Below are 26,255 nucleotides of genomic sequence, written 5' to 3'. Positions count from 1 at the left end.
AATTTGATGTAACATGTTTTCTTAGCCGATTTGGGCTCTTACACAATCGGATCTAAGTGGGGGCCAGCAGTCTGTGACTAAATGTTTCCTGAGCTACAGAATAAACACGGCTGATTCCTTTCCCGATGCCATGCCCCATGAGCATGGCATTCATTCCCCTGACGACGCCATGCCTTGACGGGGGAAGAGGCACAGACACACCGAAACGGATTTGCATCCATATTTGATATAGTTTCATAGCCGATTTGTACCGTTACATAATCAGATTGAAAATGGGCATTTGATGGCAGTTTTACTCAGTTAATCCCTCAATATTATAACCGGCAACCGGCCTGGTGATGGAGCAACATGAATTGTGCCATAGCCATACACATGACGTGAAAAAAGTGAAATATATCTTTATTTCACACCACTGGTGTTAAAAGTGCTCGTCCTGTTCAATTCATTATTAGATGATACACAAAGCCGAGATTTTGGCTAGTTTTTGATAGCTTAAATACATTGACCTATACTGGATTCATGTTAGCATCTTTAATGTACAAAAGTGTCCTGTAAGTTAAACGCTTTATGTGTTTCACAACACTCCCGAGTCGGAGGACTGGAGCTAATGTAGAATACATATATTGGAAATTACAATTAAATCGCATTATTTGTTAAAGAGAAGCTAGTTTATATAGCTAGCTCTTAATACTCGGAAGCGTCTTTTGTCTTCCTGGTCGCATTTTTCGCGGTCTTCAATATTCAGGGCAGAGTATGACCTCTATCTCTTCTTCCTGTCTCTGCCGCTCAGCGCCGGCTCTGATTGGCTGCCCGATGTCTCCGACGCAGCGTGTAGCTCCGCCCACAATCACGTCGAAATACTAGTTAGAGCAGAGGAAGCGGCAGCCGAGTGCGGCGTATTTTTATTTTGCATTTGACGTTCAAATCCCATATCGGCAAAACCCGCAGTGGACTTGAGTGAAACTCACCGGAGAATTATTGTATCGTCCAGGTAAGCCGACCCACGTAGTAGTTAAAGATGTGCCCGGATAGATGGTGGATTTTCCAACCTGTTCGTGTTCCTGTCATGGAGTCGTTTGCCGGAGTCGTCGTGACCGCCGTCGCTACAGCCTGAATGCGTTCGTTGCAACATGCTGGATGGCTTCAAATAGTCCGGACATGCAGTTTCAATGGAATGAGTTCGCTGCTGTTCACAGTGGCGCTGCCGTGTAGCTCTCTCCCTTCCGCACTCGTCTCGTCACTTTTGCAGCCTGACTTTATCTTCTGTTGTCTTGCATTACATCGAACATCTAACATCGTTTCAGAGATTTGGAGCACAACGAGGCTGTAGTCCCGATGACTGACACCCTGAGTGTGGGCTCCGGCTATAAATAGTAACATTTCTGTCGATTAGCTTTAGCTTGCTCCTGTACTTCCGATCTATCACATTCACGTCAACATGTGCATTAGGTTCTTATTTTGTGATTATGCATAATGATTATGATTATTTGTGGTGGAATCACGCTTGCTCCACTGGAGTCATCATCATTCCAACTGGTGGCTGCTTCAGCTCAGATGAGCCACCTTAGGACTTTGTTAGATAGAACCACATCTGCCACGCTAGCCCTCTAGCTCTTTCACTTGGTACACCCCCCACCCCCCACCACCCAAACAGTGTCTGGGACATTTTGATCCATCATTTGCAGTGCGATCAATTCAAATGATATCAGAGCAGTCAGCACTTGATGGCAGGCAATGTCACGGCGACCCTGCGAAGGTCACACAGGTAGGACGTCAGGTGACGTGACGTAGGCAGCAGGTGTTTGCCCATCTTGGATTTGCCCCCCATGTATTGTCGTACCCTCAAAAAGGGCATCTTAAAATGCACTTTGATTGACAAGTTACCGTAAGACAGTCCATATCTGTCACACGAATTTGCTGAATTTGGGTTTTCATGCCCCCCCCCCCCCCCCCTTCCCTGAGCAGTGTCTCATGACCAGGAAGTCTTGAATCCCGTTGATGCAATAAACAGCCAGCAGTCACGCTTGTTTACAGTCACAACACTGGCATTGTTGGCACATGTAGCGTCCATAGCGAGCTAGCAACAGAAAGCCTCGCCTTTGTTGACATGGCACAATGTGGGTTTATTGGCGTATCCTTGGAGGCGCTTGTCCTGGTTGATTATTGAAGGAAAAGTATCAGGAGTTGTTCATTAAACCATTCGTTGGAGTGGAGATGGTAGGATAAGATCGCTTTTCAACGGTGCCCTGAAGACGAAGGCGTGTCAAGTATTCCACTTCAGGCTTTCTTTACGTTGGTGTGTAATAAAAACACCTTGCTGTGGGTGCCGTGGTTGGACACATCTTGCGTCACCGTTCATTGTGACCCGAGCCACATCAGGTCTCTACAATGTGCCTGGCTACACAAACATACAGCAGAACCATGAGACCAGATAGTATTTCATATTACTTTAAAGAATACTACAATGACTGGACAGAGTCTGGACAATGCGGGTACATTGTGAAATGAAATATAACTTAGCGTGTATGATGCAACGTAATGTAAATAAAAAGAGGAAGCACAACAAAGACACGTTGACAATGAGGGACGAACGTGTCGTCACTTCTCCAGGAACATGACACTTAGGCTAGGCTAACGTGTTAACAAAGTAGCAAGGGGCAGACATGATGGCGTCCTGTGGCTGTGTTTTGACCAAAGAGAGGAAACTATCACAATGACAATGACGATGGAATCTTTTTACAAATATATTCCTTGAGACGTTTTCCTGACTTTCTTCTTATTTCATTGAAATTAGTGGAATGTTATCTCTTATCACAGTAGTTCATTGCACGGCTCGACAAATGATACTTCTAACAAATAGTACATATGCATTACAGGGATTAGAATCCTATAAAGCAAGAAGAGCTTTTTGGGCAGGGATGAGTGTCGGGGAAGAATATCCACGGGAGAGACGAGGATGGTAATTAATCCACAATGCTGACAGCTCGTCTTCCTCGTGTTCGGTCGCTTCCTCACAACCGTCTTTGTGTGTGACGGAGTTGTGACATTTACAGTAACTTTGACAAATGAAAGCTCCTTGGCTGTGCATCCTTCTCAGTCCCAGCAAACCGTTTTGGAACCATTGTTACTCAGACCTGTTCTCAACGGTTTCTTTGGGGGGGTTAGTAACTGAGCCGCATCTATCATTGAAGCTGTTGCAGGTGTAGAATTACACAACCGCTTCAAAACCACAGAAGAAAAACAGCTGAGACTAACACAACAACGGATCCCTGCACCCCTGCAGCGTGCACAGTGTCCGTCCCTGCTGGGATCACTGCTGGAACAATACGTCTTGCAGGCCACACATTGAAGACGCTTTGTCCTTTTGGTGGCTGTTCACACGGGAAGAAGGTGCACCTTGTGTCATTTAGGGCTGCAGGCTTCATGTAAGCCTTCCTTCACTAAGAAGAAGAAGGATTCTCTGTCTTAGTTGGCATTGGCATTAAGATTGCAAAAAATCGGAATTTCGATTTTTTTTTTCATTGTGATTCACTGATATTATTTATTTACATTTGCTTGCCTTTTAAAGAAATAACACTTTAAAAAATCATAATTATATATCATTATTATTATTATTAATATTAGCTTCCTCATTGTCTTTCTGATTTAAGGAAACTTCCCTTGGTTCACCGGCTGTTCTTCATGGGAGGCTTAAGGACAGGGGTGTCCAAACTATGACTCGAGGGCCATTTGAGGCCTGCAGCTGTTTTTTTTTATTCTTAGCAAAACACTGTAGCAAAAACCAAAAAGAGCAAAAGGTGTACTAATAGGTGAATAGGTGGCTTTTTACAACGTAAAAAGTATCAAAATGGCCTCCGCATTTTTTGGCTTTTCCATATGTGGCCTTTGTGGGAAAAGTTTGGACACCCCCATTAGTTGTTCCGTTACATGTTGTTCCATTAGTAATTCTACAAAGGATCCTGAGATGAGTAGAAGGATTTTATGTAAATGACGAGGGGGGGGAAAGGTCATTGGATCTGAGCGCTGTTACCACGGACACCGCCCGCCTCCTCGGCGCCGGCTTGGGAGCGGTCCGGCCGGAGGAGCCACCCCTGTTTCTCAGGGAGATTGGGTTGTCTGTGTTGAGTCCTTGTGACAGGCACGCTGACCGCACGGATCTCTCCATTAGCCGAGGTCGTGTTCCGATGAGGAAGCACGTCTCTTAGCAGCGATTCCGACACTGACTCACGCCGAGACGTGCTGGGCATTCACAGACGGAGGTCTGTCGATCCTCGCAGCGCACGACCTCTCCTGCCTGTGTGCTGTCTTCATATTTAATGAGTACTCTTTCTTAGGAAGAGTGCTGGTGGGCGCAGCTGCCTTCACCTGACCTTTGGCCTCTCACTGAAGTACACACCTTGCTTACGCTGAAAAGGCCGCCATGTTCAACTCCATTGCTTTCAACCTGCCGTCCAGCACAGTGCAGCATTTCCACTGTGGGCTATGTGGACGGGGGGGAGACGGTTGCATCAGCTATGGAAATAATATGACATCATAGCAGCATGAATTCATCACAACCAAGTCAACAAAGGCGCTAATGGAGGACATCCAGCCTCTAGCGTTGTCTCTTGTAGGCATGTTTACTGCCAGAAGATGGCGGTAGTTTTCCGATCCTCACATTACCTTCTCATTACTTTTAAGAAAACTACAATGACAAAAAATATTGCAATGCATTTCTGTGTTCTATTTCTTCTGCACTCTGTGTGTAGGCTAGCAGCCCCGCCTCCACCCAACGAGACAAAGTGACCATAAGAGCCAAAAGTCTCACTCTGAACATGCTGTTGTTCTATAGAATGAATGTGCCAAGGTCTAGGTTTGTTATGGTCCCAAGCCTAGTGCCCACGAGAACGTGTATTGTATACGCATGTGTTCACTCTTCCTCCAAGAGGGAGTCAATCGTAATGATGGACGGACGGATGGATGGAACACTTCTAATTGTGGTTTCACAAACAAGTCTTTTGGAATTTGAGGAGTAAAACCTGCGTTCTGGTCTTTGTACTTGCTCTACTGGATGAGTTTTTTGTAAATTGGCACTGGCCTGTTTTTAGTTTCCAAAAGTGGCGGCTAAGAAGAGGCGGCTATGATGGAGTAGAGACAGAAGAAGACATCAGAGAGATATTTCATCATTGTTTTTGCGATGCTGTCAGAAGAAGCAAAGGGATCTGTCAGCTTGTTGTCAGGAGAAGCCTATAAACTTCAAGGATGGCAATGGAGTCTAAGAACGGGTATAATTAAGCATGGGGTGTGCGTGTGCGTGTGCGTGTGCGCGTGTGTGTGTGGGCTGCACGATTCTGCAAAAAATGTGATTCGCCATTTTCTGGCTTATAATTGAGACGGGGTTTTTGTGCAAGTGTTCATGGGCAATCCCGCCCATGAAGTCGCACCATCCAGCGCCCAACCGTGGGGTGCCTCGGTCCACAGGATGTCATCGCGATATCGCAGCAGTTGCCATGGAGACCACCGTGACCGGGCCCCAGTCGGTTAGAAATCAACAGAAGTGGGTGAAAGACCGCAACCATTCATAGTCACAGTCACAGTCAGAGTGTCAGAGTGCTAACAGCTTTAGCCGCCATGTCAATCATGAGGGGCGGCTGATGGGCACGTTGGACTGCTGTCACCGTCTTCTGAATTCTGTCTAATCCAATCAGCAACAGAGCGTCATAGTTCCAGATAGGGAGGTGTCTTCCATGTGATCAAGCGAAAGAATCGGCCTATGAGCATCTTTCCTTCCATGTGGACAGGTTGTCCTGAACGAACCTGAGCTTCTCCTTGAGAAGATTGTGTCAAATGCATGGAGAGACGAGTTAATTGGCATGATTCAGTTTTGAAGAGCGAGGACTAAACAAGACGTGGGAATCGTGGGAAGACGAAGACGAAGACGAGGGAGAGGAGAGGGAAAAGACATGGCTTTAGTCATTCATAGCTGCTAGCATCTGATGGCAGACATAAGCACCCAGACTAACATTAGCTTGACCTGAGGTTGGGATGCTGCGGTATTATACTTTACAGCCTCCACTTTGCTGCAGTGTTCTCTTCAAGTCTCCTCGTATAAAAGAGCTAAGGCAAGACAACACTCTGCGGTGAAAAAAAGTGGCATTTTTCGATAAGTCATTCAATTGGCAGGGAGTGGCGTTTTTAAATTGAGGAGTTGGGTGCCATCTCAGCAGTGCACATTTAACGTGCGCTAGCGTAGCACAAAGAAAAAGGGACATATCCATTAGGCTTTATTGTTTGGTTGGTGGCAGCGTCTCTGGAATTTGTTCTGGCCCAGTTTGTGTCACGGTGCCAAGGCTGCTCGCTCCTTGTCAACGCCGGGCTCCGGTTGAGCACAGATATGTTGTCGAAGAACGCAGCCCATGGAATATGTATTTGTGCTTGTAAAACTGAGGAAGAACATCACTTTGGTTCTTATTTGTGAACTTTGACCTGCATTATGTCCCCAGGCTTGAGGCAGACTGATGAATGACATGAATATGGTGTTTGTATAAAACAATGACCCATATATGATGAACCTAAAGGGTACATAAATTGTCATTACATAAACATTAAGGTGCTCGTATCTGGAATGGACTGCGTGTATCATAGCGCTTATATCGGAGATTTTAGATGCCGGCCAGTATAATCCCATTTTTCACATGGGGAGGGCCCTACATTTAGGTACAAATTCACCAAAACACAACAGACTCAACTGAAGGACCATCTGTATTGTTTCCCTTCTATAGTTTAACGGTAGCTTCCCTTCAATGCACTCAGAGGTTTGTAAATATAGGTCACTTCATTTCCTCTGTGATTAAAACCAATCTAGGTTACCAGTGAATACCAGTGAACTGCAGAGTTTGTGCATGGTCCCGGTTATTTCTATCATGCGGTATTAGGGGATTACTTCATCACTACACAGCCCTCGACCCCAAGCCACATTTGCTATAAACACACTGGACGTCATCTGTGAGTGCTGACGTCAAAGGGACACTTATGGTGTTCTTCCTTTGCTAGCATGGCAATATGCCCAGTGGATTTACTCCAGGGAGAATCTCCAGAGATCCAGAAGCAGGTTAATACCAGGGAGCCACATCGGCATTAACCTTGATCAACCTGCACGAGAGGATGTCAGGTTTAAAGTCCAGTCATGACGTAAAAGAGGTTGGCTGTGAATGAATGTGGCACAAAACAGCTGCCTGGCTTTTATTGGACTTATCAGGCTTAAAGGTTCCCCACACTGACTGATTGAGTGTGAAGAGAAGAGGAGGAGGAGGCCATGTTGCTCATTGATCACTCGACGCCATCTGCTAAAGTGGCAGCTATCGGGCTCCGTGCGATAAGCTCTATAAATCCTCAATAGGTGTTTTGACCTCTCGTCCACATGCAGGTTCTATTCCCCGTGACGCTCCAGGGTACCCGAGTTCTGGTCTGACCGAGAGCTGACTGTAGACTCGAAGAAACAAAGTTGTTACTTTCATTTCATCCAAGTGCAGGAGCGTTTACAGCGAATACTGGCATCACACAAAGTGTTTATGAGAGCAGTTTGCCTCTCCAGATAGTCGTACGGCGAAGGCCACAGAGACTTGTTCTGCATCATTAGCTCTATCAATCCTCTCGCTCCACAGCAACACTAACGGCACAAAGATGAGGCAAGCGCTGTGGATCGCTAATGGGGTTTCCCTCCTATTGCATCGGACGACATTGCATCAATTCAACACTGAGCTTTGCTGTTGCATTCAATGTCCATCACGGCGTGAGGGTTGACTTTCACCGTCTTGAGCTGCACCGCAATCAGTGCTAATTCCTACCACAATCCACTCCCCTGGTTTCCTCGCCCCAAATCTTTCCGTTGGGGATATCCCATCTTGGAATTAAGCATCAGCAACAAGCTTAGTATCCATGGCAACCATTGCATATGCTGAACAGTGCATGGGTACCAACTACCGACCTTCTGTCGGGATTTGATGTCAGGTTGTGAGGAGATGCTTGATGTTTTCAAAAGGAAACTAAACATCGAAACACTGGCTATAATTTGGTGATTAGTTAAGGTGTATTATTTTCAGGAAATGAAAGTAGCCTCCTCGACCAAAAGGCAAACACCGTCAAACAGGTCTCTCAGTAAAATGTTCCAATTTGGAATTTAATCCAAATTAAAAGTTCTTTTGCCAAAATGTAGGCCAATTATGGCTCCTCCGGTGAGAATGAGCCAGGTTCAGCACCAGGACGGTAGAGTCCTAAGTCCCAAAGAACAACAGAGTCCAATAAAGCCAATGGTTATCATTGGAAAACTAGCCAAGATACGGATTCTTCTATTGGAATATTGATTTTCATCCTTTTTAAAAGCTAACCCGCCAATTTAGGGTGTGGCTGTGATGTGAATAGAACATTGTTAGCATTTTTGAGGGGGCATTAGCGTCAAAATACATATTTCCCATGACACCCATTGTTAGCTAGCTCACATGAACTAGTTTCCCCATGCTAGAATGAACAGAAAAAGGTAAGAAATCTTGCTATTTGGAGTCGTGGAGTGATGGCACCTTTAAGGTGTACCATGTGTAGATGTCCCATAACACCTCTAGTGTGGTTGGCCGCCCTTTCAATTCAATATAAAGGGTCGGTGGGGTTGGGCTGAACCCCAGTCAAGCCTGTTCATTGGTCATGCACACCCAGATTACCCGACTGACCAGTTACAAGTCAATCATTCTGTGCCTCCATTGCACTTTCACGAACAGCCCAAGGAAGTGTTGGATTGGTCCGTCCAATCCGCTCAAGCATGCCGAGTATTTGTTGTCCTTTATTCCTTGTTCAGTTGTCTAAATATTATTTAGTCCACGCTTGAGCCGGATTTGTCAGCAGGGATTTTGCTGGGCTTGTTTTCCCTCCCAGTCATGCAGATTGTTGAGCGTTTTTTCTAGGTTGTTTTATGTAATTATAGGATTGTATCCAGCTGCTTTCCGAGTTGTTCCCAAGCAAGTGACGGGATCTCTTGACCTCTGACACGATACGTGCGTCAGCAGGACGCTTGTCTGTTCAGGCAGTCCGAGGATGTAACAGACACTCACCCATAGCATCGCTGCTGCTACCCCACGCTGGTTTTTGGCCGCTCTCTCCAAGCGGTCTTCAAGGTCACTTCATAACAGCAGCCCAAGGTCATTGCATAGGTTGCTGTGCTGCATCAGGACGTGTTGGGCGGCCCTTCCACTTATCTTTGTGTACTGTGGATTGTGTTGCACTGATGGGATCTCGGTCTAAGGGAACTTTGGGGGGGTGCTCAGGCAGATTCCATTTGCATTGACCGAGACCAGCCCTGCTGTTGTGAAAGATGCGCCGCTGTCCATGGCACTGCCAGGTAACTCGAGAGCACTTCCTGTCGCCACCTGATGTAAGAGGCCAATCCTAATTTCACAGAGAGTGGGAGTGCTTCTTGTTCAGTAATTAGGAACAGGGACAAAGATCGGACTTCAAGGGGAAAACAAACGAGGGTGGGGTTTGGAGCTTCTTGTAAAACCTGGCCTGAGCCATCTTATGGTGTTTGTGTATTAATGAGTGTCTGAACACCACCTGTGCCGACTGGACGTTTGACCTTTCCGAGAGAACACGTTGCATGGTGCATTATGGGAGGATGGAGACGGAAAAGGCTCTTCTTTTCTTCTTCTCTTCCGCATTCATTCCATCTCTACTTGATTGATAACACAGGACCTGACACCGAATAATGTCGATACGTACTTGGGATGTGTCCATCAGGCTTTTTTTGTGCTGCCGATTCCATCTGAGTGAGATCGGCTGATAGCGATCGCATGGATTAACTGTACATTTTTCAATGTTTTTATGATGAGTTATGATGAGTCGCCATTGGGCAATTCCAAGGCCGCTGTCCAATGTGACAAGACATAATTAACATAACAAGAATACACTTGCAAAAAGGTAGTACTATGTACCCGATGGATGTAAGACCCACTTTGGGACAAAACTAGCCACATTGCTAGTTCACTTCACTGTACCTTATAAAACATATCAATACAGTATTATAATTAACTTATTGTTGATGCAGATCTTCCGTACGCCCTGACAAGATCAAATTCAATTTGTGTTTTATCACCTCCTTCAAATTACTGGCATTCACACTTTTCTTTGCCCCCATGGCGGGTCATGATACGGATATGGCAAGAGAATGGGCCGATCAGGACTAATACTTTCCTTCTTGTCTGAAGCAATTGACAGGAACCAAACAGGATCATGGATGAGCTCCAGGACGTCCAGCTGACGGAGATCAAGCCCCTCCTCACCAATAAGGTACGTCGCTTGTGACCCTCGCCGCAGCGTGTACGCAAACACCACATAAACACAACGGGCACGGGCCGCTCCGTGTCTGAGAACCGCAAACAGCACTCTCGGTCAAATGCATACGCTAATACTGCAGGAATGCATACTCTGCAGTACTGTTCATCAAAGTGAATTATTCATATGTACTCAACTGAGAGGTAGAAAAAAGGGAGAGGGATAGAAAAATAGAAAACGGGCACAAGTAAATTTGTTTTCTTTTTTTTACTTTGCAAGGGCAAATCATATGAGTGCGGGGGGGGGACTCTGCCTCTTTGTCAGCCTCTGATATGCTGACCAAAAACAGCATATGTCTAGGGAGCCATTGGAGTGTTTTGTTGTGGTTTTGAATGAATTGATGCCTGAGAGCACAGGCCTTTGACGTATCAGATATTACCTCCGTGGTGGCTTGGATGCCATGCGGAGGATGACATCTCTGCATGAGAGACCGGCCCTGAGTTCTCGCACCACCTAGTGGCTAGCTCTTTTAAGACAAAAACACAGAAGGACACACAAGATGCACAAGGGACTGAAATGCAACACGGTGATGCCACCGGGGGCCCCAGCACAGTTAATTAAGAACACGTAGCAAGGCATCACTGGTTTGTGGAAATCATGCACCCCACTGAGCCCCACAGCTCGCTTCTTTGAGGCTTGCTTCCTGCAAGGGATGCTGCTGCAGTACGTAGCATCTAGCTAGAATTTGTATTTGATGTTGGATGATGAAAATGTACTGTTTGGTAAAAATACACACATAAGCTCATCAAGACGGCCATCGTTGTGAAGTGTGTTGTCAATAGCTCTACATTTGCATGTCACATTCTAAAAACGACTAAATGTATTCTTTCCTTTTTGCAGAATGCACGCAACTTTCAGGATTTTGACTGTCAGGTGAGTATTTTCTGTTTTTTTTGACTTATTTATTTACTGTATATAGGTGTTATTTGCCGATATATTTGCCAATATATTGGTGTCAATGTCAGTGATCTATTGAGTGTTTACAAAACGCCAGCCACATACTGTAGATAGATACTAGTGTTGTGCAGTTAGGGCCAGCAAGGCCTTCTCTGCTGGCCTAACCGTTACCAGCAGCACTTACATTTCAAATTTAAATTATTTACTTTTTTCATGACATTATCTACCTTTATTCTCTGTATATTTAAGTCTATGGTCTTCATTTTGTGGTGTGGATCCAGCAACAGAGTAGTAAATTGATCATAAATATGATTATTCATTATTTCTGAAATTGATCGACATGTACGTTCATTGTGATGTAGTTTAAAAGGTAAATATCATTTTTAGAGGTTCAAATCTCATATTATTATGTCAGCATTGCTGAAGGTGTCCTATTTTAGGATTGTTTTCCCTCTGCGGTGCCCCAACAGAAGGCTGGTCCAGGTACAAATGGTTGTTTGTTGCTTGCTTGTTTTAATGACCCTTTTCACAGCAGACATTTTGGCAAAGTAAACGGTAAATAGAAGGGCAGATAGTGGGATTATATCATCCAACATGAACAGGGCTGTGTATTGTTCCTTTTGACGAGCCCACTTGCAGTACAATTGAGCCTCATCCTGCTGATGGAGGGACAAAGCCAGCTTCTCCTGTTCTTGTGGAACTAAAGGTCCCCTGGCATTCCAGCAGCCGTGCTGGAGGATGCATGGCTGTGTGTACAGCAAGGTAGCACGCAGAGCGAGTCGGGAGAGGACAACCTCTGTGCTAGGTGTGGTCCTGCTGCAGTCCTGTGCTATTTATGACATTCCCGCTGTACGAGGGTGGCGTGACTCAGCGTCCTCCACCCATGGGAACTGCCGGGCTTTTAATGCGCATTTAGGAACACAGGGCTGTTTTATCCTGATGAAAATGTTCTGCAGCAGGTGGTGCCTTAAATTGAAAATCTCCCCCGTCTCCTCCTTTTTTTTTTTTTTTACCTTTTCTTCAACTTGTAATAGCAGTTTTTTGTAGTATTTATCATAATTTGTAACGTATTCATTATTACTTGAAATGTTTTGCTTGTAATGGCAAAATATCACTGTAGTTTCCTGTTGTGCCCAGCAGAGGGCATCATTAGTCCGTTTATGGGATGGCTGTAGCAATTGCTGTGAAGTGTAGTGCACTTCCATTCTTCTATATAAGCATGCACAAATGAAGTTTTCTACTATTAAATTAGATAAGAAGCACCATTACCAGGTCTTGAAATATAGTCCAATACAATGCATACAAGCTACTAGGGCTGCAAGACCGTAACAATGATGAGAGATTCTAACCTTTGGCAACAATCTGTGGAAATGTTCTTCCTGTCCCAGCGTGACTGTGCCCCAACGCCCGTGGTCCACAATGTTTTGATTAGTTTGGTATGGAAGAACATGACTAGCTTACACAGCTGTAGCCCCAGCCCCATCAAAACCACTGTAATGAATGAAAACAGAAAATGGAAATGTCCATCTTCATCTGAGGTTGGGTTGCGAGGGCAACATCCCAAGCCTAGACCTCCTGGCTGATCCCAAGGAGTTTCCAGGCCAGCTGAGAGACTTAGTCTCTGGTCGGTGGAATGTGCCCTGAACACCCCCCGGCGAAAATCTGGCATTTTTCCCCATTTCAAGTAATGACCAGCTGCCCCAACACTTTTGTCCGTAATAGTTCCTTTGTGCCAGTAGCGCCCTCTGGTGGTCGGTTTTATAAATGGAATTGGTCTACAACCAGCATGCTGTTGCGTGCTCATCCCATCTGACCAATGAGAGGCCCGTGTTTTCCAGAGTCCCTCCCCCTGCTGTTGGCAATAGGCTGCCAGGGGTGCCCTCCACAACTACATAGAGGACAAAGGAGGGGGTGGAAATCAATACACTGAGCAGATCACATGACTGGAGAAAATGGGACCGTTTTGCTATTAAATCCTGCTGAGCGTTTTACCACACCGAGATGACGATATTGGTTTAGTGTGGCGTACATTGACATGATGGTAGGCAATGTGATGAGCCCATTTTTTGGGGAGGGGGGGTGCGGGGGGGGGGGGGGGGGCTGGGGAGTGGTCAAAGTCAGTCTTTTCATCATTTTCTCAGCGTCACTGCATGATGTCAGCAGCCTTCCTGTTTTCCTGGACGGCCTCTGCATCCTTTGCACCCCCATCAGCGCCCCCCCCCCCCCCCCCCATCAGCCCCCCTCTCTCTCTTTTCTGTTTTTCCCCCTATAGCTCCACCTTCCACCCACCTGACCCTCCGCAATCCAATTAGATGCACCGTTGGCTGACTGTGCGGACGCACTGTGACTACTAAGCACAGTCTGCGCTCTCCCACTCCTCCCACTGTCTTTCCCTCGTCTCTCTCCCTCTCTGTCGATCGGCATCCTCGCCGCCCCTCATCCTCCGCTTCCATTCAGATTATTTACCATCTCTCCTTCGCTCCCTCTCTTGTCTCTCCGTGTCGTGTTGCTGCTCTCTCCACCTAAGCCTCCATCCCTTCCTTCCTTCCAACATTCCCTGCCCTATTCCTCCTCCTGCCGGAGCTCTTCCTCGCTGCCGAGCACACTCTGGTGCATAGCATAACACAGCCCTCTCCAGTGTGGGGAACAATGTCAGCTATTCTGGATCTGGACCAGATCGCATGCTCTGGCAATGGAGTGGTGAGTGACAAACGTATCCTGCTACACCTGACTGGATGCTTGCAGCTAAGCAGCTAAGGGCTTTGCTTCAGACTGGGGGGGTCTGGGGGGGGGGGGGGGGGTTGGTGTGTGATTTCCCCATAGACTCGCTAAAAGCAGCCGAGAAGGACGAAGCTGCTGGTGGTCCTTCAGGCTCCTTGTCACCACCTTCGGGGCACTGGGACTTTTTGGGGGGGAAACGGGCAGCTGCTATCATGGCGTGACCATTTGGTGTGTGTGTGTGTATGTGTGTGTGTGTTTTGTGTGTGCGTGTCCATACGCAGAGGCGGCTCAGCATGTAAAAATACTCTGGGTGAAGTGCTGTGACTAGTCTGTTTCCTGTGTAGCAGCCGCCAGCGAGGGTCCATGAGGGTCCATGAGGGTCCATGAGGGTCACGTATGTTTGGGTGTCCATCCCACCCGGGGGCGTGCTTGTGTCAGTCCACCGTGTGTTGCTTTCTGTGTGTCATCATTGTTTGTGAAAGGTTCAACTTGTTTCATTGTAGTCTTCTGAAGAGGTCACACTGTAGCAGCGCCCCCCCCCCCTACCTTGCAGAGACCTTGAAGGGGAGCTTTCAAGCTTTGATGATATACAAACATTGCCAGATTGGGGAAGGTTGTGTCATAAGCGATGAAAGAAAGACTTTATTCCTGTAGAGCATACATACAGTACGTACATGTACTATGTGTACTCTGTGTACTCTGTGTGTACACTTGTCATTTGGAAGCTGCTGACTGCTCAGGGTTTCTGCTCTGTAACGCTGCACTCGGGTGATTGATATCACTCCAGGCAGGGCGGGGTGAACATGGGGGGGGTTTGATAAGAGATTGCGGGAAGAAGGAGAGCATGGCATACTGCTCTCCTTCTTTACTGCACCCCACCTTATTCCATTCTCTTGTATTTCAGGCTCCCAGTTGCCTTTAGCAACCGTCCTAATACCAACCCTCAGTCATCAAAGCAGCCACAAAACAAGAAGAAAGAAACACGCCGCCGTTGCCATGTTGAAATCCTTTTTCTGTCTTAAGCTGCAGCCCCACCCCATGTCTGCTTTCCTGTCATGCTGCTGCTGTATGTTTGTGTTGGACAGGAAATGATTTGAGAAGCATCTCCCAGATCAATAGAGCTTGCCGGTGGCTAAATGCATAGAAGCTACTCTCTCGCTTTGTCTAATCCTTTTTTGCGTCCCATTTATGGGAAGGCATGATATATTAAACCGATGCCTCCCTTCCGTTTCACTTGGTCACACCAGACTTCTTTTTCCTCCCGCATCTGTCAGTTACGCTCTACTTGCTCCCATCCGTTTATGAACTCCCCAGATCTTTTTTTTTCCGTCTTTGTGCCTTATCAACTTGTTCTCATTGCTGTTTTTGTCACATTCCGCTGGTGGGACGTACTTGCCGGCCTACATAAAGTGTGCCACACACCTCCTTTAACGTCCTTGTGTCGGATTTTCAAAGTCACAATTCCTCAACGGCAGGAGGAGTACTTGTAACAAGTTGGTGGATCTCCATCCGCACATGCCACCCAGGCCGTTTATACGAGAAGGCCTTCAGCGCCATGACAACAGGAAATGTCTTTATCTTTAGTCGCTGTAGATTAGGACTCGGTGATGCTGCAATCAGTTTTGTTTTGCTGCGCATCGCCGTGCGAGTCGGCACCCACGCGAAACGAGGATATCTGATTTAGTGGTGTCGGGGGCGCCATGCCGTGGTCACCGCTGATTGCTCTCGGAAACGACTGCAGCCTTGTCCTTGAGACCTTGGGGGGGCGGGGGGTCGAGGTTAGAGGTTGTGGCTCATGCATCATGGAGAGATGGGAGATTGAACCCGTCGGTACCCAGCCTGCTCGTCACGACTGACACCCAGCAGGCCTTGGGACCAGGCTAGCGCTAGCAGCCTGACCGTGACCGTGCAAGTGTCGGTGTGCTGTCTCGTAAAGTGAAGCCGTTACTCCTTTCACTCGTATCACCTCCCACATGGTGTTCGCTAGCTACCATTCACACCGCTTCCACAATGGACTCTGTTGTTGTTTGGCCAAAGCAGGGTACAAAAGAAAGAGGTGAATAGAATGATGAGGCTGGAGTGAGTGCTCTGAATTTTAATGCGGCCCTCTGCAGAGACTCTGCAAAGCATTTTTTCTGCAGAGTCATGCTTGTGAAAGGCTGTGCATTTTCAACCCTCTTTTCAAGTGTGTTCATGTTAAATTCTTCTTCCTTTTAGTGGGGGGGGGGCATGCTTTATCAAAAGATGCAAATGCATTAGTTTTTGTTCAATGGGACTTTTCAACTATTTATCCTGTTTAGAAAACACAATCATCAACCAGAATTACAGATTTATTTCAGCTTTAAGTGGAATGTCACTCTACCTTATGAATAGCATATTAGATGCTCTACAGTATTCTATGGTATTCGTCATCTTTCACAGCCCAAGATTGTATCAGTGCTCTGAATGAAATACACATATATTGCCTCTATTATCCACTTTAATAATTCATTACTAATTACCTCTCTCAAGGATGTTATGTTTTCACTGCTGTTGATCTGGTTCTTTATGTTTAAAATAACTTGAAAAGTTATCAGACTTGTCATTGAAATTTTAAGGGGATGAAACTGTCACTGAGCTTGTCCTACGGGTCCCTTTGGAGTCACAAAAAGCTAAAATGGGGGGGTGGACGGACAGGGAGACCCTAAAACATAAAAAAATAATAAAAACTCCAAAGGATTCAGACGTGTTAATGTACTATATACATAGTTATGAATGCTATCAGGCTAAAATGAAATGTTTGTGCTGTTTGCTATAATTCAGTCATGAGATGTGTGACAAAACTCGTCATGCAGCTTTTCTGTTTCTTAAATCCCCCCCCCCAACCCCCCTCTCTCTCTGCGGCTGCAGGAGCACGACATTGAGACTCCTCATGGCGTTCTTCATGTGACGATGAGAGGCGTTCCCAAGGGCAACAGACCCATCATCCTCACCTACCACGACATCGGTCTCAATCGTGAGTCAACGTTTTCCAAAATATTTAGTTTTTAGTGTGAACTCATTTTTGTCCTGCGCCTTCCCAGACAAGTCCTGCTTCAACACCCTGTTTAACTATGAGGACATGCAGGAGATCACGCAGCACTTTGCAGTGGTTCACGTAGATGCACCCGGACAGCAGGAGGCGGCCCCCCCCTTCCCCAGCGGGTGCGTGCCAAAATTAAGATCACATATGTTATGGCTGGCGTGAGCTGGCAGTTCATTTGCTAATGGAAGTACATGCCTGTACTCCCAACCTGTGTGTGTACAGTATTATATACAGTATTTATACAGTATTTATGATGAACCGGACTTCCTGTATTCATTTGCACGTAAAGAAGCAGTCCAATGGCATGTCATCTGTCCTCAGCTATCGCTATCCAACCATGGACGAGTTGGCCGAGATGCTGCCGTCTGTGATGACTCAGCTCAAGTGAGCGTCCCTCTCCTTGATAGCCGATCAATAATTGCATGCATTCACTGAGTGACGGTCTTCAGTCTTACGCCAGCCGTGGTTTCGCCACAGGGTCAACAGCGTCATCGGCATCGGCGTGGGAGCAGGCGCGTACGTCCTCAGCCGTTTTGCGGTGAGTGCCATTTTTCTCCCAATCGATCCTCCTTTTGCTTCGCCCTGTAATCAATGACGCTTGTCCAGGCCTCACATCTCGTTATGCCGGATACCAAGCCTCCCATTATTCCTCTGGGCCGGCCCCCCCAGGGCGGCATGGTCCTCAACAGTCTGTCTCGCTGATGAATCACCTTGTTGGCTCCGTGCCCCCTTTCCACGCTCCACGCTTTAGCCCTGCAATGAGTGGCAAGTGTGTTCATCAGCAGAGCTGTGCAGTAACATACAGTAGATGGGGGGGGGTGCAGGTTAGAAACCCAGTGTGAGGGAATGTTGCTGCACTTGTCTTGTGAAAAGAGCGAATGAAGGGAAATTGGTTCTGACATTAATTTGCTGTAACCGACTTGGAACACGGAGTTCTCCCGTGGTGGATTCATGGCCGCTGTGGCAGGGCGCCATTTGTATTCCGCTCTTATCCAGCATTTAAAATGGAGGAAGGAGGTTTTTGCTGCTGATGGTTGCCTTTGGGTTCTACCAGCATTGCTATGCTATGCAGTACAGTTTCAGTTCAGCTTCATGTTGTTCAAAATACACATTTTATAAATAATATGTAAGTGGAAACGTCATGGGCGTTTACAGTAAGTTTTACTTTAGCAGGATACCTTTAAGTGTTAAATCTTGCAGGGGGAATCCTGGTTAAAACAAATGGCGTGTAGTTTCTACCCCACACTCTGCATCGCTCCGTGCCACGCACACGGAGCGCTACTTCCTGCATTATTACTTAGTGAGGTCGCACCCCGTCTTAGTGTCGGAGGTCCCTGATGCAGCTCGTAAGTATGAAGCAGCGCTGCAACGCTGCAACTGTGAAACTCAACTCAAACGCACTCACAGCCAAATGGCATCCTCTAATGGGTGGTCTCTTTCCAGCTGAACAATCCCACCCTGGTGGAGGGGCTGGTGCTCATCAATGTGGACCCGTGTGCTGAAGGCTGGATCGACTGGGCGGCTTCCAAAGTCAGTACGAGCGCGGTACCCTTTGCAGCATTTCAATTATTTACCTTCCATCCTCTGTGCCGTCTTTCTTTGCACACCATTGTACTGCTACTTGCTTACATATGCTGACTGCTTACCTATGCTGACTGCTTACATATGCTGACTGCTTACATATGCTGACTGCTTACCTATGCTGACTGCTTACCTATGCTGACTGCTTACCTATGCTGACTGCTTACCTATGCTGACTGCTTACATATGCTGACTGCTTACCTATGCTGACTGCTTACCTATGCTGACTGCTTACCTATGCTGACTGCTTACCTATGCTATTCATAGGCCGTAAAGCTAAACGGATCCGTCCTCTGAAAGCAGAATTATGGATGCTTCTTTTATTAACTATGGATGTCACTGGACAAAGGGAGAAGCGAAGGGTTTGTTGTCTTGTATTTTTGTCATTGTGAACTTAAGCGATCGCACATGTCTTGTCGTCCCCAGCTGTCTGGATGGACCAGTAACCTGGTGGACATCGTCATGGCTCACCACTTTAGCACTGTGAGTTGATGCTGCTTTTATTTCTTTGTCTTCACTTGAAACGACACACTTTATTTTCAATACCAAGTTAGAGTTGGGGCTATGCTGGAGCCTATCAAACTCCATGCAAACTCCACACAGGGATCCCCAGGTGGAGATTCCAACCCAGGTCTTCCCCTGCAGTGCATTCAAAAGGTCTAACCGCTCTGCCCAAGACGGGTTCATACGTTTTTATAAACCCAAACACGGGGAGAACGTGAACTTGGATGGGAAAAACATGGATGACAGGACAGGAAGGAGGAAGTGGAAGAACGTGGAGCAGTGTAGCGTGCAGAAGGTCACGTATTGTAAGGAAATATGAACAGTTCAGTCCCGAATGTGGAAATGGTAAATAGTTCATGATGTAAATAAATATTATTTTGATGTAAAATAACCCTTTTTTGTGTTGAGATATTTCAGCTATCACAAAAGCAAAAAAATAGTAAAAAAGTGAAAGTTATGCTCGGAATCATTTTCCAAAAAGTCGGGAATTGGTGTATTCTTGAAGCTATTACATCCTGGGTGTTTTCTCCATGAGATCTGCATTTCGAGATCTGGCCAACAACGAATCATCTTTTCATCCTGTCCGTTATCGGCATGAAAGCGGTGCAATCGCTGTTTTCCATTCCCAGGATGAGCTGACCGAAAACCAGGAACTGATCCAGACCTACCGTTTGCACATCGCCCAAGACATCAACCAGGACAACCTGGCCCTCTTCTGCGGCTCCTACCAATAGTAAGATCAACACCACATATTCCGGTGAGCTCATTGGAGCTCATTCCCATCCGTGTTGTTGCTCTGACGCCCAACAGTCGCCAGGACCTGGACATTGAGCGGCCGGTTGTGGGTTTGAACGAGCACTCTGTCAAAACGCTGACGTAAGCAAACCTGGCTGCCGTTATTTCAAACACGTAAGCCTTTATTAGGGTGCGGTTCGCTAACATCTCACCTCCTGTCCATCCAGGTGCCCCGCTTTGCTGGTAGTTGGAGATACGTCACCTGCTGTGGACGCCGTGGTAACCTTGCACTCCATCCCTCTTAGTTAGCTAACAAGCTTTTAGAAGGAGAAGGACTCTTGATTGTTTTTCTTTGGAGTTGAACAAGCTGTATGGCTCTTTCAGGTGGAGTGCAATTCCAGGTTAAATCCAACCAAGACCACCCTGCTAAAGGTGAATACTGCCGATGTGCTTTTCTCCAAACGGGGGTGGGCGTAATAACGTATGGGTTGACTCGGTCATTCTTCCATTCCGTTCTACTGGAGCCATTCAAGTCCATTTCAACTGATGATGTTTCTCCATGTTCTTCTCTTAGATGGCCGACTGTGGGGGCTTACCCCAGGTTGTTCAGGTGGGTAGTGTTGCTCCTTCAGACGTGCACATCCATCACGTTTCTTAAATTTGACTTTACACCTTCTCTGACTTCTTCTCCTGACAGCCGGGGAAACTGGCTGAGGCCTTCAAGTACTTCGTTCAGGGCATGGGCTACAGTAAGTAATCATGTCCTGTACTGCAAAAGTAATAATGATGTCTATAATAATATCTCTTTGTGCTGATGATGCATTTGTGGCCACAGCCTGTCATGGCCGTGTCTTGTAAACGAGCACCAGTAGACGATAATCTGGTTTCCTCTCTGCTCCCTGCAGTGTTTGCTAGCACTGCTAACTCTCTGTAGGTGAGGCGGGGCTGAAATGCTGTGTCTCTCGCTCTCTCGCTCTCTCGCTCGCTCTCTCTCTGTCTCTCGCTCTCTTTTTGCTGTGCACCGTTAAAGAGGCCTCCATGTCTTCCGTGACTAAAGCACATTAATGTCCACTTTTTTACTTGTCAATTTATGACTTTATTGTCATGATATTACAACTCTTTGTTGTAAATGTACAACTTTGACAAAAAATAGACTTTTCTTGTAATATTACAACTAATTTTCATAAAATCATGACTTTGTTCTTGTAAATTTAAGATTTTTTAATCTTGTAAATGTATGACTTTTTCGCTTTTAAATGTACCACTTTATTGTAAATTTATAACTTTTTTGTAATTGTACTACTTTTTTACCATTAATATACGAGAATAAAGTCATGATAAAGTAGTGAAAAATTAAAACTTTATACTCAGAATATTACTTTTCTGTAAATGTAAAATTTATTCTCTTGAACTTGACTTTTTTTCATAAATGTATGACTTTGTTTTTGTCCGATTTTTGTTCTTTTAAAAGTCCAACTTTTATTCTTGTCGATGTAGGACTTTATCGTGGTAAATGTACATTCACGTTGTGTAAATCCCAGATCTATTAGACCCGTCTTAGGGCGTCAGTGGAGCCAATATGGGGGTACCTGGTAGGAATTTGTCACGTGACGAGTGTGCAAGTGCACCAGATGTTGTTGTTGAGTGTACATGATGAAATGGCACGTGAGGAAGCTGGAAGGATGGAGATGCGGTGCCTAAATGAGAAGCGCTAACGATAGTTAACTATAGTTTCTACGTCATCATATCGCTATCCTTGTCCAGGGTGACTACAGAATGCTCTCATTTATCATCTGAAAAAGACTAAAATGCTGTCCATTTATGAAATGATTGTATATAATTTGCAGAGGCTAATATAAGATGTGATCCCATGACGCCACTTTAAACACACGGAGGTGTGTTCAAATCAGGCGTGAACTTGTGACGCCGTGTCATTCGGTCCAAAATATGTACTTGTGTTGTGCCCCCCTTCCCCAACCGTGAGAGGCCCCCTTTGGCGCTTTGCTTTAAAGGCCACCGAGTCCTCCTGTGGAGTAAATGCCACTGAAGGATTAGCCCAGATTAAAAAGAGCGTTTCCATGCAGAGGAAAGTGTGGAAAATAAATGTGAACACACCTCAGCGTGCTCCCGAAAGCCGCTTTCACCTCCTTAACACAATGGCGCTGCGTGCATGGCAGGAAAGGAGTCATGGGAGGGGGGACGCTTTGCACTTGGGCTTTTCTTGCTCGGTTGCTGGACTTCCAGTACTGAGTCAGGAATCAGTGGATCCTCCACACATTCGGCATTCTTTAAAAAAATGTTTTATTTTTAGTTTTCAGAAAACACCATGATGAGTCCGTGCTAAAGTGTCAACACTAGGGTTGTCACTTTTAGACCACAATCCTTTAGTCTGAGGCTCTTTAATGACCTGATTGTGACCTGCTCATTTTACATTTTATGGGCGTGTGTTTTTCTGCGGCCCCCTTACCCCCCCTGTGGGGAAAAAAGCATCTACTGCATGCTGAGTTGGACTGAAACAAGGAAAGCCTTTCACCCTTTCTTCCTCTTTCTTTCCCTCTTGAATGTTTGCCTCCAGTTCCATATGTTCTTCTCAGTCATCTGAGCAACGAATCAGGTACCCGGGTCTTAAGAAGCTGCCCGCTTTGAAGCCATATGGCCTCACAACCCCCCCATGGTGGATGAATGTCATGTAGAAAGTATGCAGAAATTCCGTGTTTATCTGTTGAGGAGGATATCTGGCATACTTTGACACACATTCATCCAATTGTAGGAGCTGCTGAGCTTCTTTAGCATGCTTTCTGTTGTTGCTGCATGGACTGATGGTGCTTTATTTTCTTGTCGTGATACCTGGACACATGCAGACCTTCTTTTTCAGCTCACTCCCCCCATAGTTATACGACGTGTAAGACGTGTGTGCATGCCTAGCACAGCACTTAAATGTTAGCGCTTTTGGATCAGACCATCCAAATGTCCCCATAGGATACTTTCCTTACACTTTTTTGTCCCCCCCCCAGTGCCGTCTGTCGGGATGACTCGCCTGGCTCGCTCACGCACCACCTCCTCCTCAAGCATCACCTCCATGGAAAGCAGCCGCAGCCGCCAGAACCTGAACAGCCTGCTGGAGAACAGCGCCACTGCGGGGCTCGACCGCCAGGCCAGACCCCAGACCATGGAGGTGTCCTGCTAAGGCCCCCATGCGCACGCCCCCCCCCTTGTAACTTATGTACCCTCGCTCCCCCGCTTTCTCTCTCAGTCCAGTGCCCGCAGGTTCTGTAATGAACTTGGAGCTTAGAAGAAAAGAGAATGTTCTAGTTCTATTAACAAAAGCATATGGGTGAATATTAAACCCAAAACGTTCCTGAGACCACGACTACCGCTGCATTCAGACGTCTTGTATGTTCAGATGTGATCTTGTCTCTTGTATTTATTTCATTCCTAAGTCCACCCCCGCCCCATGTGGTCGGTATATACAGTATTTCCTGTCTACATAAGGTACTATTTCCATCTCTTTGGTTTCAAGTCTAATCACGCAGCCTACATGGATTGTGACTCACTGTGTTGCGTTCGTGTGTTTTTTGAAGTTGATGCAGGGAGCTATAAAAACCGACGTGGCGGCAGAAGTTCCATGATGCCAGTTTGGAGAAACAGGAAGTGTTAGATGTCTTTACCCTTGTTTACATGGCCGTAGCTTTCACTCTTTTTTTCCTGATTGTTGTGTTGCATTCAATCATAACGCAGACTTGAAACTGCCTGCCACGCCTGGTCCAGGGGTTCCTTTCACTTGTCTTCTGATCCATCTCCTTTATATTACTACTGACTACTGAATAAACAGGTAGAGTATGACTGGCTTCCACGTGTTTGCTTCCGTGCGTATAACAACAAACGTTTAAAAGAGAGCCTTTTGCGTCACCTCCTCTTATTGCAAAAGTGAGCTGATTGTGGGGAGTTGGTTTCTAGCCGCACTTTTTATTTCCACAGTTCAAGTCTTTGTTACAGACTACCTTGTCTATACTTAGTGCACATTGAAAGAACGGTGGCTTTTCTGTGAAAGAGGTATAATTCAACACTAAAATGGAATAAATGACGAAAATGTCCACTAACTTTTTTAATGCATTTTTAAATAATATACATCTGATATTGTTTTGTATACTGCACACAATAATAAGCCATTTCTAAAAGTCCACATCATATGACTATTCCACAAACATGATTTATATTCCTCTTTCTTCCTGATTGTGTTGAGTGATTTAAATGATAACACAAATGAACACAAAATACATATTGAAACTTAGTATCACTAAAGGAGAAAAAATCCAAACTTTCATGGCCTTGAGTGAAAAAGTGGTTTCCCCCTAAACTTTAACTTAGCAGCAACCACTGCAATCAAGTGGTAACTTGCTATGAGTCTCTTCCAGCGCTTTCGGGGAACTTTGGCCCACTCCTCTTTGCAGAATTGTTGTCATTCGGTCACACTGAGGTCACCAACGGTTGTGCGGACATTCTCCTTCAGGCAGAATTCATTCTTCCATTCATCACAGCAAGTCTTCCAGGTCCCGAAGCCGCCAAACGGCCCCAGACCGTCACACTGCCACCACCGTATGTTACTGTTGGGATGATGTTCTTTCATCCATAGAGTAGACAGTTTGGAGGCCCTAAACGTCCCAGGAAGCCATAGCCATGACATGCTGTATGTTGTGTACATCATGCACAGACGCAAACACTCCCTCCTACGTTGCTACTTCCTGGTGCACAGCAGTCATAGTGAGGCATAGCTTGAGTGACGCAGAACCTGAGCTTCCATTTGTGTGCTGGAGGCAGATTCCTTCATGGATTGAATCACTTCTAGAGAAGACGTGGACGTTTCAGACATTTTCCTTTGAGGATGGTGAGATTGTTGGTAAGTTTTGGAGCATTTTTAAATGATTACAAACATCATCACTGCGTGTCGTGCTGGTGTGTCCTCCTGTATCATCACCCTTTATCTATGTTGTGGAACTAATCTGTTTGAAGGGATTTCAATGCATTTTCCAGTAGCTCCTTATCTCTTAGCCACAGCAGCTTCTTCAAATCAGCAGGAGGCTAAAAAAAAACAACCCAAACATGGGTATCTGCTCGTCCAGATGCAGATCCAACCCAGCAGCCTTACCAAATTCACCAGACTCTCCTTCATCCATGCTCAAGACGTCCTTGCACAAATAAACCAAAATAAGACCTTTTGCAGCCTCTGAAGAGAACCTGGTTGCTCTCTACGACTTCCCATCGTTTGGTAGCACCAAGCTGATCAGAGACAGAGTGGGCCCCGCTCTGTCTGGTTTTAATAAAGTTATTATTTCCCTATCAGAAATGATGGTGTTTAGATGGTACGGTCCACTATCACATACATAAGACAAAATAAATAAGGCTGTGAATACTTATGTACATGTGATTATCTTAAAGGGGTTTTAAGTACCGATCATTGAGAGACAACATCCTTCATACTCGTCCTACGGTAAAAAACCAATTCTGCACTTCTTTGCGCCGCCTTCTCTCTGAAGCACCTGGTGGACCTCTATTCAGGTTGTACAGTACAATCCTCCAGCTCTTATTTCTGATGGAATAAAAAGTGAAACATTTTTAACATCCATCACTTTTACAGAGTCGGCAGATCTAAGCGAGCCATGCTTCATTCGGGGTTTGGACCCCCCAGGAGGGAATAGGAGGGCCACACACTGGAGGTGCATCAGCAGGTGGGGTCTACTTTTACTTGGATTCGGGACTCCAGAAGACATTGATGTATCTATGAGCGAGAAGGTGTCATGAAGGAACTGTTTTGTAGATCCATGATGCTGAAGAGGACCAGAACACGTTTAGACGGGTCAGTCCTGAGCGAGGGCCTGTGGGAAGCCGTCAGCTCCTATACTACCTTCAAATGACTGCAACAATCATGGCTGGGACATTTGAGCAAATAGAAGAATTTATACCGCTGTACAGTACATTTTATTCTTGTATTATTTTATTCTGTAAAACTGCCAGTGTTGTACTGTAATAACATAATCCAATAAAACAGAGTCAGAAAAAAATCACATGCAAGTCACTGGGTTATTGATATAAAAGTTCTACATGAACACAAATGATTATAATTGACAATAAGTGAATTGTGATAAATACTGAAGTTTCATGCAGTCACACAGGGTACATACATGTATAGAAAATAAATCAATAAATACATAATATAATTATGCACAACATAATTATGCATAAATGCATAATTAGGCTGTAGTCTTGGTGACTACATCACGGCATATCATAACAGTCTTTGGCTACTACGTAAATATACCCCAATATTCCCCAATAGTTACATCGTGTATCCATGACAGTATATTGCTGCAGTGCGCATCTCTGCCAGCAGATGGCGCCA

At 45.8% G+C, this 26,255-nt stretch overlaps 1 protein-coding gene and 1 long non-coding RNA gene across 4 annotated transcripts; both read left to right on the top strand.

Moving 5' to 3' along the window:
- Positions 1 to 828: 828 nt before the first annotated feature.
- On the top strand, positions 829 to 23,701 carry ndrg3a (ndrg family member 3a). 3 transcript variants are annotated; one of them, XM_058072327.2, is made up of 17 exons: positions 829 to 991; positions 10,230 to 10,311; positions 11,197 to 11,229; positions 16,864 to 16,969; positions 17,037 to 17,157; positions 17,360 to 17,422; positions 17,516 to 17,576; positions 18,482 to 18,568; positions 19,046 to 19,102; positions 19,753 to 19,856; positions 19,934 to 19,999; positions 20,086 to 20,137; positions 20,243 to 20,290; positions 20,433 to 20,468; positions 20,556 to 20,607; positions 22,434 to 22,472; positions 22,873 to 23,701. In XM_058072327.2, exons 2-17 carry the CDS (start codon positions 10,255 to 10,257, stop codon positions 23,043 to 23,045), a joined length of 1,155 nt encoding a protein of 384 aa, XP_057928310.1. In that variant the 5' UTR covers positions 829 to 991; positions 10,230 to 10,254; the 3' UTR covers positions 23,046 to 23,701. The 3 variants fall into 3 exon arrangements, with proteins under 3 accessions (XP_057928310.1, XP_057928319.1, XP_057928328.1); XM_058072336.2 differs by lacking the exon at positions 22,434 to 22,472; XM_058072345.2 differs by lacking the exons at positions 829 to 991; positions 10,230 to 10,311; positions 11,197 to 11,229 and adding an exon at positions 13,588 to 13,953.
- A 970-nt stretch (positions 23,702 to 24,671) lies between these two features.
- On the top strand, positions 24,672 to 25,820 carry LOC144901220 (uncharacterized). Its single transcript, XR_013629367.1, has 3 exons — positions 24,672 to 24,755; positions 25,494 to 25,584; positions 25,674 to 25,820. It is a non-coding gene; the product is annotated as an uncharacterized LOC144901220 (long non-coding RNA).
- The last annotated feature ends 435 nt before the right edge of the window (positions 25,821 to 26,255 follow it).

The sequence above is a fragment of the Doryrhamphus excisus genome, linkage group LG11, assembly GCF_037039965.1.
Source record: "Doryrhamphus excisus strain RoL-2023G ecotype Guam linkage group LG11, RoL_Dexc_Guam_v1.1, whole genome shotgun sequence".
NCBI lineage: Eukaryota > Metazoa > Chordata > Actinopteri > Syngnathiformes > Syngnathidae > Doryrhamphus > Doryrhamphus excisus.
Note: the sequence above shows the minus strand (reverse complement) of the source record. Positions and strands in the feature narration are given on the sequence as shown.

What these genes read in the sequence shown, in the direction of transcription:
- ndrg3a (XM_058072327.2), top strand. Translation starts at nt 10,255, where the DNA reads ATGGATGAGCTCCAGGACGTCCAGCTGACGGAGATCAAGCCCCTCCTC. An exon ending in TCGACTGGGCGGCTTCCAAA is followed by an intron (nt 18,569 to 19,045) that starts GTCAGTACGAGC and finishes TGTCGTCCCCAG; the next exon opens with CTGTCTGGATGGACCAGTAA. An exon ending in TGGCTCACCACTTTAGCACT is followed by an intron (nt 19,103 to 19,752) that starts GTGAGTTGATGC and finishes TTCCATTCCCAG; the next exon opens with GATGAGCTGACCGAAAACCA.